We start from the raw sequence: 14351 nt of genomic DNA, 5'->3' as shown, positions 1-14351 counted from the left end.
AATTTGATTCCTTCTCAATTTTCATTAGTAGGATACTGCAAAATAAAACTGGCATTTTTTTTGTCTACTAGCTGTCAGAGGCAAGATCTACAATACTAGACTTCCATCTCCTAGGCAGAACACCACCAATCCTCCCAGGATGCAGTGTTTCTGATCCGGAATATGTGCACACAAAACTTCATTATGCTGTACCTGTGGTATTTTATTCTATTTAGCAAGGAGGCTAGGAGTCAAACTTTTTGAAAAAAGAACACCGCCAATGTCCTGCATGAATTTAGAGTGATAGAACCTTACTTTCTACCTTTGTAAAGTAGAGAAAATTATCTTCATTACAGGATACTGAGGCTTCATTAATGTTTGTAAAAGCATTGAGATTTGTTGGATGCAAATACAACATAATTTTATTAAATCAAAATGAGATTTAAATTGACAAGAATCCCATTTTAATGAGTTCTAGGGAACAGGAGTCTCATTAGTTTCAATTTTCTGTTGGCTTACAAGCATAGAATGTTGGCAGTAGGAATACTAGACTTATTTATTTGAATTTAAACTCTGTAGGGGGCTTTATGAAATAGACGTGACACTTGCAATATACTTACATGCTGCAGCTCTACTGACAAACCTCTTAGCCATACTTCACTACTGGCTCAGTTCCTCTTATGGTAGTAATTGTGAAACCTGTGATGTAAGGTAAGCTTGCCTGACTTACCGCTATGCTATCCATTTTAACCTTCAGTGTTACAGATTTTGGCATTTATACTTCCAAAAGAGGTCTGCCAGCAGAGAATCTGGGGAACTACTAGTGTAGAGAAAAATAGCGTATGGATGATGGTGGGTTGCCTAAACCTCAAAGCCACAGTTGAACGCTTCAAGAAGAAAATTTGTCTTAGAGGGTGCAGAGATTTTTGAAAGGCAACTCTGGTCGTTTTTTTTTTTAAAAAGTCCAGCTGACCAATCTTGAAGGCCCCTTTCAAACTTATGTTAACTCTTTAATACCACAGGAGAAAGAATTTGTCTTATGACTGGCTATCTGAAAATCCTATCACTTATTATGGTGGGTCCTTCTGCTATGTTTCTGTACTGAAACTCTTTTGGGATAGCCTTTTCAGGCTTGAAAGGATGCACAGTAAATGTGACTATAAAGTGCTATAGATTGGAGAAATAATACTAATATAAATATAACAAAAATGATTTTTTTGAATTCTCAAAACTGTTTATTGTAAAACTTGCTTTTATTTCCTTTCTAGGATTCTACCAGCGTTGTGGCTGCTCTCTTTATAGACTTCAAAAGTTCCTTGCTTGCTCATCTACCAGTTCAGTTCCATACCCCAAGCAACTTCCTGATGATTGGACTTTTCCCAAAATCAAAGATCTATAAAGCTTTTTATTCACAGGTAAAGTAAATAAATACTATCTTGCTTAAAGTGTAACAAAAATACCCATATAATGATCTATGTGATGAAAGGCTAAAGGAAGATGTTTCAAGAAGTGAGATAAGCAGGTAGTTAGAGCATGGGAGTTGGGCTCCTAATACAGGATGAGTCACTGAGATTCACCATGGGATCTTAGGCAAGCCAGTTGACTTCCTTATGCCACAGTCAGTGCAGCTATTAAGTAAAATCAGCACCTGACTAAAAATAAAATCAGATTCTGGATTTAAGATAAGCTCTCAAAGCTCAACTTCTCAAAGTCTTAATATGACAAGTTAAAGGGTAGCAGTTTTCTGAAGGTGAGCATTCATTGTAATCATCTCTTTCTGTTAGTGATGTGACCTAGAGCAACTCTTCCACCCCTCCCCCTCACCTCAAGCTTCTGGAACTTAATTTGTAGACATTAAGGCCCAAGAGACTCCCTGGATCATCTAGTCCAGGTCCCAGGGCATGGGCCATATGAGCCTTATATCTAGCTGCTAATCACCAGTGCCTTTTCTCCCAACAGTATGAGAGAAATGTGACTCTGTGCTTGACTCCTCAAATCTTCTGTGTGAGAAAATCTTTCTTAACTTTTGTACATGTTCCTAGTGATAACTTTCAAATTATGATTGTCATTAGCATATTACCCTATAGTCGCTGTTATAGTTATCACGTGTGTTCCTTTCTAGCCAATGAGTTTGGGTTGTAGAGTATAAAGGCTGTAATAGTCACATTTCAGGTATGGCACTGGTGTATATTTTTTGCTACAGTAATTATATATACTTTTTGTACTATCTAAATCAATCATGTCAAATCTATCTACTGAATTAAAGATAATTTTAACAGATATTTTTAACACAAGATATTTTTTATGAATATTTGAGACCAGTGCACTGTCTTCTCTGTAGATGTAATGATAGCTTGCTTTTTAACATAGTGCTGTGTATCTTCCCAATGTCCCCTTCCACTGCCTCCTGTCTCTTAAACTGTTGGTTTAATTTGTGATATTCCCAATCCCAGGCAACCCAGAAATCATGAGTCCTCTTGTTTCTCTGTTTCCAGATTAGTAGTTTATCTAATTACTAGCCAAAGCATGTTGGTCAGTTAAACTTATCCTTATAGGAATCATAAAGAGGTAGAGAAGCTCTCCTTATTGAAGAGGAGTCATAAGTCCTGGAGAAAATTTTGAAGATCTTTTTAAATCTGATCATTAGAATAGAAAAACTAATGATTCAAGTCGGGGGAAAATGTTTGTGTTTGAATAGCTTGTTCTTACCATTCTGTAATAGCATCCTTTGGAAGTGTACTGTATCAAGTGACCGGATTCAGAGTAGCAGCCGTGTTAATCTGTATCCACAAAAAGAAAAGGAGGACTTGTGGCATCTTAATTTGTTAGTCTCTAAGGTGCCAATGCTCAAATTTGTTTGTCTCTAAGGTGCCACAAATCATCCTTGTATCAAGTGAATTCTTCTACTGTTATCACTTGCATTAAGATGTCCTTATGCTTGAAATTGGAGTGGTTTGTTGTATATTTCTGATTATATGCCTATGGATCATGATCCTAGGAAGTCTTTTTAAAGAAGATAAAAGCTTCATGTGTTTAGATTTAGTACTGTCAGGTACCCCTTCAATTGATAGTCTCACTCACAAAGTAGATTGTACTGGAAAGTATGGAGAAGGCTGCGTTTCGTAAGGGACATTTTATAATCATTACATATTTAGTCTGGCAGAACAGTCTCAGGATTTTAAGCAGGCCATTAAAATTCTCCAGTTGGACATTAACACTTCAAAAAAAAGAGTAATATGTTGTCTTCAATAATAATGTCATAGTTTTTAATTTTATTGTATGCATTAGGATTTCAAAGTAAAAAGCATCAAGTGCTGAGATGCTAAATTGTTGTTGGAAGATTGTTCTCTTGTCTCATCTTTTTATTTCTCAGCAATTTATACTGAAAAGTGTGACTGTAGATGTGGCCTTTACTTAGAGGATGGAAAGCCCTTAAAATCTTCTGTAACATCTGCTCCCGATTCCTCTAAATCTGACTTCTGGGCACACAGTGCCTTTCAGAGTAGCATGAATAAGATTTAAGCCAATGTCTCAAGAAGTTAAATCAGCACCTCAGTAAAAGTAAAATCAGATCAATGGTACAAAACACTTGACTTTGAAGGCAGTTGTACGTAGATCGAACTAATTTCTTACATTCGCCTTGGGATTGAAGAAACTTGTGGGAAGTGTTGAAAACAACTTAAGTCTCATGTTCCCTCTCATGGTCTGCTCTGATTTAAAGGTTCAAGTTATTACTTCTGTTTGCACCATTTTGTCCCTTTGAACTGAACCAGTCCAGTGTTTTAGGTACCATATTTTAGTTACCACTGGAAGCAAAGGAAATGTGGAGCTTCCTTCTTCTGTTTCAGGAGTTTAATATGTTTCTTCTGTCATAACAGTGCATAAGTTTGTAGGATTTTCATTGATACAAAACAAGCTTAGAGCTCTGAAACCGTTTAAATATCCCCTTCTGCTCACCGCAATTCAGTGGTATCCAGGCAATAGGCATTGAGTCCTGTGTCTTTTCTCAGTGCAGAAGCCATTAATGTGAACTCTTCTGGCTTTTCATACCACTGTCCATTTTAGAGTTTCATTGTCGCTTCTAGTTTAAGGAAGCAGAAGAACCCTATATTCACAAAGAGGTATCTGATGGAATGGTATGGCTGTCCTATATCTGCTCATCTCTTGCAATGCTATAGACTCTAGAGAACTATAGGGTTCCCTCCTCTCATACTAGGAACTGAGTTCTTAGAAAAAAGGCTTAGGCACTTTTATTCTTTTGAAAGTTGCAGGGCTTCCATATTCCTGAAGGAAGTGTACACATATCCAATTCCTATCTTGCTGCAAGAAATTGGGTTGTAAATATTTAGTGGTCATTAGCAATGAAAGTAGATGTATGACCTAACTTGTATAATTATATCGTGTTTTAAGTGTGAATGGTGCTGCATTGGGTGAGAGATTATTTCACGTAAAAGTGTGATAGAGCTGTATCATAGAACCATTTCTCAACTTCCTTGAGATATGCATTATTCATTGGCATAGTTTAGCAGCATTGGGGTTGAATAGGAGTTAGCAGTTGATGGCTGAAGATATCTATCTTCATTATGCTGGTACGTCCGTTGTGAGACTGGCTTAAAATCTTGAAATTAGGGGTTGCAAGTCACATTCATCCTCATTTCTCTCAGTAATGTGGATCATTGAAGATATAACTCTCAGAACTTCAATTTCAGGTAAACAATTCTGGTTTGTCCATTTCGTATGTCACACAGTTTAGCGTCCACAAGTAATGTCACAGCCCAGTTTGTTTGCCATTTGGTATACAGTTTCCCCTTTCTTTTTGCCTTGTCTCAGTCCCAGTGTGGTTAGTAGTGGGATGCTTATTGGAAATATCAACTCTGCATTAGGAAGCTACCTGAAATCAGTGTCCATTATTTTCCTGTAAATGCATGAGTACTGTTGAACATTTATTTGGCAATTCCCTGATTTTTTTTGTTTTAGTTTTGCTTGCCTTATGTGGGGTAAACATCTTTCCTTCCAAATATGTATGATTGTGGCTTCTCCTACCACTCAGCTTTCTCAGTCATGGGATGGCTGGAGATGGTTGTTTAGTGAGGGGCTTTTCTGTTTTAAAGAAAAGAAGCATTCTGAGTTGGCATTGTAGATAAGAGACTTAATTTGCTGTATGAAAGAAAAATATTTTTAAAAGACTCTTAGATTGTTAATATACTAACATTTCAAATGTGTGAAAACCAAATGAATCCAGTGTTGTAAGATTTGTTTTTTTGTTTTATTTCAGGTTTTCTCCTCGTGGCAACAGACAAACTTAGGAGTATCTTTAAAGGTGGTCCAGGCAGATTTCCTATCTGTAGAACAAAAGAGATTGTAAGTTGATGTTGCTCATCTTCTTGCATTCATGTATAATTATACGTATAGTGTAGTGTTTTCTGTTTAACATTCAGTCGAGCTATGTGACCTCTCAAGCACTGTAGAATGTTTTATAGCTGATTCACTTGAAGAGCCAGAATGATGATGAAATATTAGATGTTTTACAGAGAGTTGTTATAAGAACAATTTTTACTTTCCACTAATCTTTTCCAGAATTTACTACTTGGATATGTGGATTAAAAATAGAGGCAATTGGTAGGGTTTGTTTTGAACTAAACAAATTGGTGTGCTTATTTTAGACACTCCAACATGCAGAAGCTATACAATGCCTTGTCCTATCCTGCTGGGGAAAGATGGAGTCAACTAAAAATGTCCGCTAGCCTCCCAGAACTAGAGAGGTGAGGAGTTGGGGTTTTTGTAATTTCAAAAGATCACATTTCCAAGAATTATTGCAAAGAAGATATCATATTTTAAAACCTATTGTTTCTCTAAGCTCTTCTTACTAAATAATTATCGGGAGATGTAAATATTAATACAGAGTTTGAATATTTTTCCCTCTCTGGGAGGTCTCTATTAAGGTCTACATCCAGTAACATGTTTTACTGTAGTCAAGTTACAGCTATTCATGTTGGAGGGGAAAAATCCACATTGTTTTGATTAGAGGATAATACAACTTCACTTTTAAAAGGTTTCTGCAACACTTTGCGGTCAGCAGTATAAGTCGTGAGCCAGTAATGAGAGCACACCTTCCTATTTTGTTACAACAGTCGGAAAGCATTCCTGTTAGCGAAGCAGAAAACGATAAGGTAAGATAGCGTAAAAACACAATCCTTAAAACAACTTTTTTAAAAAAAGATAGGAAAAAAGTTGATAAAATACTGTACTTACACCTTCACTTCTGTTGTATGTAAAATGTAAACAAGTCTTTTGCTTTGCAAGTCTATTTTGCACTGCATTTATTCAATTAGCCTTGCATTACATGCAGCTCTTTCAAAGGTTGGTTGTCCAATCACATTCGATTAACTGTAAAATATAAAAAAGACATGTATGTGACAAATCTAAATAACTAACTACATAACCAGTGTTATATTTATAGCTGTTGTGCTCCCTTCTGTCTTCCCACTGTTTGTTGCTTTCATTGGTGGTGTTTTGTATTTAGGATTTAAGTTTCTAGGAGCAGGTAACTTGTTTTATCAGTTTGTGAGGTGTCTAGCATACTTTTGAGCACTTGAAGAAAAATAATTACAGTAATAATAATAAATATAACTTTTCCTTTTACTTTAGGTGGTTATCACTATTATAACAGGGCTTCCAGGCTGTCACTCCAGTGATCTGTGCGCTTTCCTGGTCACTTTTATCAAGGAGCATGGAAGGTTAGTGTAGTTTTGGTTCTACTTTCTACAGCAGTCCTCGAAAAAGAAAAAAGCTGGTTGATTTTTCCATTCTTGTGCTGAACAGTTACTGTGATATTCAGGAAGGATGTTAAGTAGTTAGGTTGCTAGCCATGGATTTGGGAGATATGGGTTCGATTCCCTGCTCTGCCACAGACTGTGTGACCATGAGCATTCACTTAGTCTCTGTGTGCCTCGGTTCCCCATCCTGAAAATGGGAATAATAGAACTGTTACCTCACAAGGGTGTTGTGAGGACTTGTGCAGTAAAAATCGTGAGGCACTTAGATTCCAAAGTAATGGCTGGCGGGGGGTGGGGTGTCTCATATAAGTATCTTAGGTAGGTAGATATTATTCTACATTAAGAATGGGAATATCACAAATATTAATTCAGATGGCCAATTGTGACTGCTGTATGTCCATTTGTTTGGGTTCTCTGAGACTGTTCAATTCATCTGTAGGATTAGCAGTGTCTCCAAAAGGGCCAGATGAAACATTAAATGTTAGGCTAAAGTGACTGGTCACTTGGTGATTTTCTTTGTCAGCACTTTGAGAGAACAGGTAGAGAAATTTCATTGCTTGTTTCCTCTGGTGGTGAGTCTTAAAGCAAATATAACTCATCTTTTGTGTAAGAGATGAGAATATATTTGAAATCTAGCTTAAAATATTGTTTTTAAATGTAGAATCTGTTTTAAAAATGTTTGTTTGGTTTTGCTGTCTTTTGCCAGACCAGAGAGAATGTGTAATTTCTACCAGCATATGGAGATAGGAAAGAATCATTTTAGAATTATACCTTGTTTGTTTGAGTAGTCAGCTCTGTACAAGATCAAACAAACCCCTTTTTCTCCCCCCCCCCCGCCCCCCCTCGCAAAGCTTATAATCTAAACATCTGGAATGTAGTCTCTGTAGTAAGGTGGCTCCAGCAAGTATTAACAAGACCTGGCTGGATGGGAATTGAGTAATTTTAAATTTTCAAGTAGTTCTCTGTTCTGAGCCAAATGTAAAAATAAATGATGGGGTTTTCTCTGTGGCTTTTTTTGGACCTTTTTATTTAAAGTTTGCAAACTGAGATAGTGCAGTGTCTGTAGTCCCTGTGAGGGGGGTGTGTGTGTTTGTTTTTATTGTAAACATGTAAGATTCTTTTGAAATGATTACTGCATAAAGCCTTATTTCATTACTTGTTTAAATGATAAAATTGGTGAACGTTTCATTGCAACAACATAACTGAAATTGTATCCTGTCCAAGATAGTTCAGTTGAGGTCCATACAGTGTCTCATGATCAGGAATCCTAGTTTTTTGTGTTTATAAAAAAAAAAAAAAAATTCTCAAATAAACCATAAAAACTTTTGGGTTTCCGAGATTAAAATGCAACGCTGAGCTTCAGTTTCCCTAGCTGCAAAATATAGTATAGTAAAATATAGGTATCAGTTGAACACTTTTATTGGTATATTTACAATTTTAAGCAAGTTCGAAGCCTACCAGTGTCATCAGTCATTGTAATAAAATAAAATTTGCAAATTGCAATTTGTGTTTCATGTATACCAAATACTTCTATATTGGTATTGCATATTTTCAGAAGGTTTCTTTTAAATACCCAAAAAATAAAGCTCCCATTGTCAGCTCCAAGTGGCGGGACTCCTGCTGTCAACTGAAATCTTATTAAAAATGCTGTTTGGCCCAACAAGGTTGGGCTTAGGTTTATGTGGCACTCCTTTGTAATAAGGTTGGGCACCACTGGAATAAGTGACACTGGTACTTTAAATAAAATTTAGTTAATACTTAATATATGTTTTTGTTTTTATTCACGAAATGCAGAAACTAAAGATTCTCTGTAAAAACTCAAATTCATAAAATCATAGAAGATTAGGGTTGGAAGAAACCTCAGGAGGTCATCTAGTCCAATCCCCTGATCAAAGCAGGACCAACACCAACCAAATCATCCCAGCCAAGGCTTTGTCAAGCTTGGCCTTAAAAACCTCTAAGGATGGAGATTCCACCATCTCCCTAGGTAACCCATTCCAGTGCTTCACCACCCTCCTAGTGAAATAGTGTTTCCTAATATCCAACCTAGACCTTCCCCCTCTACAACTTGAGACTATTGCTTCTTGTTCTGTCATCTGCCACCACTGAGAACAGCCTAGCACCATCCTCTTTGGAGCCCCCCCACCCCTTTCAGGTAGTTGAAGGCTGCTATCAAATCCCCCCTCACTCTTCTCTTCTGCAGACTAAATAATCCCAGTTCCCTGAGCCTCTCCTCATATGTCATGTGCCATTGCCCTCTGCTGGACTCTCTCCAATTTGTTCACACCCCTTCTGTAGTGGGGAGACCAAAACTGGACACAGTACTCCAGATGAGGCCTCACCAATGTCGAATAGAGGGGAACGATCTCGTCCCTTGATCTGCCGGCAATGCCCCTTCTTATACATCCCAAAATGCCATTGGCCTTCTTGGCAACAAGGGCACACTGTTGATTCATATCCAGCTTCTCGTCCACTGTAATCCCCAGGTCCTTTTCTGCCGAACTGCCTCTTAGACAGTCTCTAAGGTGCCACAAGTACTCCTTTTTGCCTCTTAGACAGTCAGACCCCAGCGTGTAGCTGTGCATGGGAGTCTTCCTTCCTAAGTGCAGGACTCTCCACTTGTCCTTGTTGAACCTCATCCAATTTCTTTTGACCCAATCCTCCAATTTGTCTAGGTCACTCTGGACCCTATTCCTACCCTCCGGCGTATCTACCTCTCCCCCCAGCTTAGTGTCATCTGCAAACTTGCTGAGGGTGCAATTAATCCCATCATCCCGATCATTGATAAAGATGTTGAACAAAACTGGCCCCAGGACTAATTGTCCATTTTTCTGTGGCAAACGGATTTCTAGGATCCTTGCTCGTGATCACTCAACTTTATTACTAACACACAAATCAAAATTATTCTGGAATATTGTTTTGAAGATGCTATTTGACCTTGTTTCATATCAAAGAAGCCATTGACAGCAATTTAAAAACCATAGGCTGCTGCTGAAAAGACATAAGCCTAAGTGAAAAGAAAAGGAGGGCTTGTGGCTCCTTAGAGACTAACAAATTTATTTGAGCATAAGCTTTCGTGAGCTACAGCTCACTTCATCGGATGCATTCCGATGAAGTGAGCTGTAGCTCACGAAAGCTTATGCTCAAATCCATTCCTTAGTCTCTAAGGTGCCACAAGCCCTCCTTTTCTTTTTGCAGATACAGACTAACATGGCTGCTACTCTGAAGCCTAAGTGAGTTTCTCCTTTGTTTCTGTATGGGACCAGAAATAGGGAATTACTTTGTACTGGTCACAGATTTATTTTTGATGGCCATGGGGTCAAAAGGAAAAGAACAGAAATAATATGGTATAAAGAGAAAACAGAATTGAACTGATCTCACTCAGTTTGATTTTTTCAGGTGGGTTGTTTATCGGCAAACTATGGATAGCCCTGAATGTTTCAGTGCCGCCCACTTTCAGCGTTACCTTTCAAGTGTTCTTGAGTCCCAGCAGAACCGCAGCGCGCGTCAGTCCAGTTACACTAGAAAGAAAATGAGGCTGTTGGTGGTCTTGCAAGGGTAAGTAGTTCGTCAAATACAATAAGATTGATTTTCAAGAGAGTACACTGTTCTCAGTTCTGCTCTTCATATCTCCTAGGTTAAGCTATTTTGTAACTTGTAATTCCTGCCTTCCTTCATTGGAAGAAGGTATTCGTAAAATGGTGTGTCTTGGTTCATGTTCTGACAACAGTGAGGCTTGGCTTTGGCCTTACTCCCTCCGGTAACCTGTTCAAGTGTCTGGAGCCCTCAACAGAGAATACTTCACCTCTGGCTCTCTCCGACTTCATCCCAAGTGCTGCTGATAGTGTGTTTCTAGTGCAGCACCGCTTTTTTTTAGTGGGTCATGATAGTGAGACACTCATCCTCCAGAAACTGATGAGAACGCATGACGTTGGTATCCCACCCCTCCCCTTAATCCCACTTCACGTATGGTGGCCAACTAAAGGTACTGATCTCCATTTTGAAAGCTCTTGATTTTTGTGCGATCTGAGGTAAATCTTGTAAACTACTTTGAGAACTGCAGGTAGAAGTTACTTTACCTGCTATAGCATTGTTTAATTTCTGGAACGACAACTGTTGTATTTACTGTATGCATGCAAGTGCCAGAGAATACATATTTCTGCGTTACCCAGTAGATATCATTTATTGTAGCAAAGAAAACAATAAGGTACAGCAAAAATGTACAACAGCTTTATGCATCGTGCAGAAAAGCGTGTTAGCTGAACAAACATCCTACTTTTCACAATTAATTTTATATTTGAAGGTTGAGATACTGAAAATGTTTTGAAAAATATCCATAGGGTGGAGTACCATCCCATTCCTCTCCAAGGAAAAACCTATTGTGTGGAAAATTACTTAAAAGCCTTAAAGGTTTTTGCTAGACTTTAATTTTTAAGTGGCTTGAAAATATTTAATTTCAGGAAGTAAGATGTAATTTAATTCTTTGAATACCACAATTAGATCTTTTTTTGGAAAAGCATTGTAAATTTATTCTGAACAAGCAGTGCAAAATAATTTTTAATAAATAATTTCAGGGTTTTGTGATCTAAATAAGCCATTGGTTATTTTTTTCCTCTATGTGAACATAAAAGTTAAATTTTTGTGAGTGAGATTTTAAACAAAAAAATAGGTAAATGTGAGCTATAAGAACTGTTGCTTTGCTCTTTGCATGTATAGTGCCCTTAGCCTCACTTGGTGTATTAAGGTTTGTCTGCATGGACGTTTTGTTCTCTGCAAGCTGGTGTGTGAATCTACCCCACACTAGCCTGCCACATACTAACTGTCCATGTGTGCTATGCTGAAGCACATTGACAGCTCTGAAACAGGAGTGGATTAAAGTGCATTAATGAACGGATAGCGCATATCAGCGGGGTCCATATGGACTGTTAGCTCACGGCAGGCTAGCGTGCGGTAGATTCATACACCAGTTTGAAGCAAATTAAATGTTCATGTAGACAAGCCTGAGTTGTATTTGCTATGAGAACCATAGGTTTAGGATTTCATGTCTCTTGGATTTAAAAACTCTCAGCCTTTAACCTAAATTTGCGTAAATCAAGAAACAAATAAATCTACGCGTGTTTGGTTTTGTCATTTGTTCTTATTCAGATAAATACACCTGAACATGCAACAGATTTTGCTGTTGAATGTTCTGATACTCTCTCTGACCCAGAATATACTGCGCCCAACAGAGCATGCAAACTCTGAAACTCTGGTTTAGAACTGGTTGTGAAGAACAAAACCATATTCAGTTAAAACTGTTGGGGGAATTTTAAGTAGGCCTTGCTCAGATTCTATTTCAAGTAAAAGTGCCTAGTCTTGTGGGGGAAAAGCTATTAGATCTTTAATGAACATGAGTGGATAGAATCTCTGTTTTATATATATCATCTGAAAGATGACCACTTCAACACCACACATCAAGACCATGGTGGGAATTGGTCAGTTTTGAATCAGAAGGAAGGGTGCTGTTTGTTCTATCATTGGCACCGCTCTTGGCAGCATATTCAGGTATTTGCTCCCAGAAACTAGTGAAACACACAAATTGTCTTCTCTGATAAATGTTCTAATCCTTTAAAGAAATGTGCTCTTCATTTGGATTTAATATCTGATTACTCCGCATTCCCATCAGATAATTTACATGTATGATTAAATGGAAACAATTTTTTCCATCTTGGTTTAGAAGTAATATTCATTTCTAAATCAGATAATACAGTAGTAGGTACCGTTATAGGAGTCTAATGCGCTTAGTGGGGACATGCATGATCAACTGTATAAAATCGGTTGCTAAAGATCAACTTCTATAAAATTGACCTAATTTCAAAGTGTAGACATGCCCTAGGTCATAGCATTTCGGCTTTTCAAGTGTACAATATTTGAAAAGGATGCTGTTAGGTAAACTCATGTACATTGGTCACCACTAAACTCTTTTTACTATTTCGTTTTGTCTAGTTTCCATTATTGGGAATATTAGAATAGCATTCAGTGTAAAGATTCTCATGCTGATTGTTTTGTAGTTTAAGAAAACTAATGCTTTCTTAATATATGCCTATAAATTACCTTGGTGCCAGATTCTTAATTGTTACTAATATATTTTATATTGTTTTAGGTGTGATCACGGTTTGCTTTTCATCATGGATAGTAAAATAGAATAGTTAGGTGAACTTTGCTTTATACCACAGATAAATTCTCTGGGTTTACGTTTACATTTCTAAAACCACATCTCGCCAAAAGTCTGAAGCTGAACCTACACTAGAGAATTCTAAAAAAATTTGCAGCGTGGGCTGGTAGATCTTAGACTTCCCACATTTTGTTGGGAGTTGAACTCTGGGCATCAATTGGTACAGAGAAACCCAATTATTAATATAATTTGAGGACTTTTTTTTAATGCCAGAAAAATAAAGGATAAGATATAATTTGCCTAAAAGTTAATACTTAATCATAAACTCAGTTTAGTCAATTTCATTTATTTTGTTCTCATGCACTAGTACAATGTGACAACGTTTGAGTTACAAACACAGCAGAGGAATATTTCAATTCAATTGGAATGTTTTAAGTTGGAATTCTTAAAAAAATGTCATAGAAACATTTCTGTTGGCACTGGGTTTTGTACTTCCTTTCTTTACAAAACCTACAATTTGGACTTCAATCAAATTTATGGTGTTCCTTTAAGTCTTCAGTTAACATGCACGTCGTTTGCAGAAGGCATAATGTGAATTTCTTCCTATCTTGTTGTTTCTGTGCCTCTTGAAAGCAGAAGTTTACACTTATTCAGTGTTAAGTTTATAATAGTGCATTGTGCAATAGCTGTCAGTAATTTCTGATGGCACTTCTCTTTTCTTTGTGTAAGTAAACATCTGAATGTCTAAATTTCTTGCATACTGAATTGTGTATCAGGCATTTTCTTAGAACTCTAGTAATTTCTTTTGATTAATTGTTGACATGGTTCTTGTATTTGTCACTTCACACTTCTTCACTTTGTTCTCTTTGCAGATATACAGATGTTATTGATGTTGTACAGGCACTGCAGACTCACCCTGACCCTGATGTGAAGTCCTCTTTCATCATAGGAACAATTTCCACTTGCGTAGAACCACTTAGCTGCTATATGGAACATAGGTACATTAAAAAATCTGAATTGTTTTGTGTATTGTTCATGTATATATAGTTTGGTCTGTTCTAAAACCTTGTGAGAATGATGCAACCATATTATGCTCTATTGTTGTGCACAGCTGAGCTGATTTATTGTATTGTAACTTCAATAAATGTTCTCCTTTTGAGTTTACATAATTTTAACAGAGCTTTTAAATGCAGCTTGACTTGTACATTTAATGTGGGATTGTCATCCACTGGAAAAGCAAAATTTTGTTCTCAAAAGGTTTAACTTAGAAAAAGAAATTAATGTTGTCATCTCTGGATTATGTAGGAACAAACAAAGAGAAACAGATTATAGTTGTTGATTTTTACAAAGCACATAAATCATTGTAGTGATTCTTCAGTGAATCTTTCTTATTCCTTAATATTGCCAGACAATAAGAAACTTTTATTTCAGTTTGGGTACCT

General features: G+C 37.1%; 1 protein-coding gene across 1 annotated transcript in view; it reads left to right on the top strand.

The window, feature by feature from the left end:
* Nucleotides 1–14351, top strand: part of DNAAF9 (dynein axonemal assembly factor 9) — a 136489-nt gene that overhangs the window by 90267 nt on the left and 31871 nt on the right. Inside the window, exons 22-28 of the mRNA XM_038398852.2 lie at nt 1248–1394; nt 5255–5340; nt 5643–5741; nt 6032–6149; nt 6628–6716; nt 10155–10313; nt 13782–13907. Of these exons, the coding sequence (XP_038254780.1) occupies nt 1248–1394; nt 5255–5340; nt 5643–5741; nt 6032–6149; nt 6628–6716; nt 10155–10313; nt 13782–13907 (824 nt within the window). The remainder of the gene's footprint in view (nt 1–1247; nt 1395–5254; nt 5341–5642; nt 5742–6031; nt 6150–6627; nt 6717–10154; nt 10314–13781; nt 13908–14351) is intronic.

This window comes from Dermochelys coriacea, chromosome 4, assembly GCF_009764565.3.
Source record: "Dermochelys coriacea isolate rDerCor1 chromosome 4, rDerCor1.pri.v4, whole genome shotgun sequence".
Classification (NCBI taxonomy): Eukaryota; Metazoa; Chordata; order Testudines; family Dermochelyidae; genus Dermochelys; species Dermochelys coriacea.
This window is presented reverse-complemented; position numbering and strand designations above follow the sequence as displayed.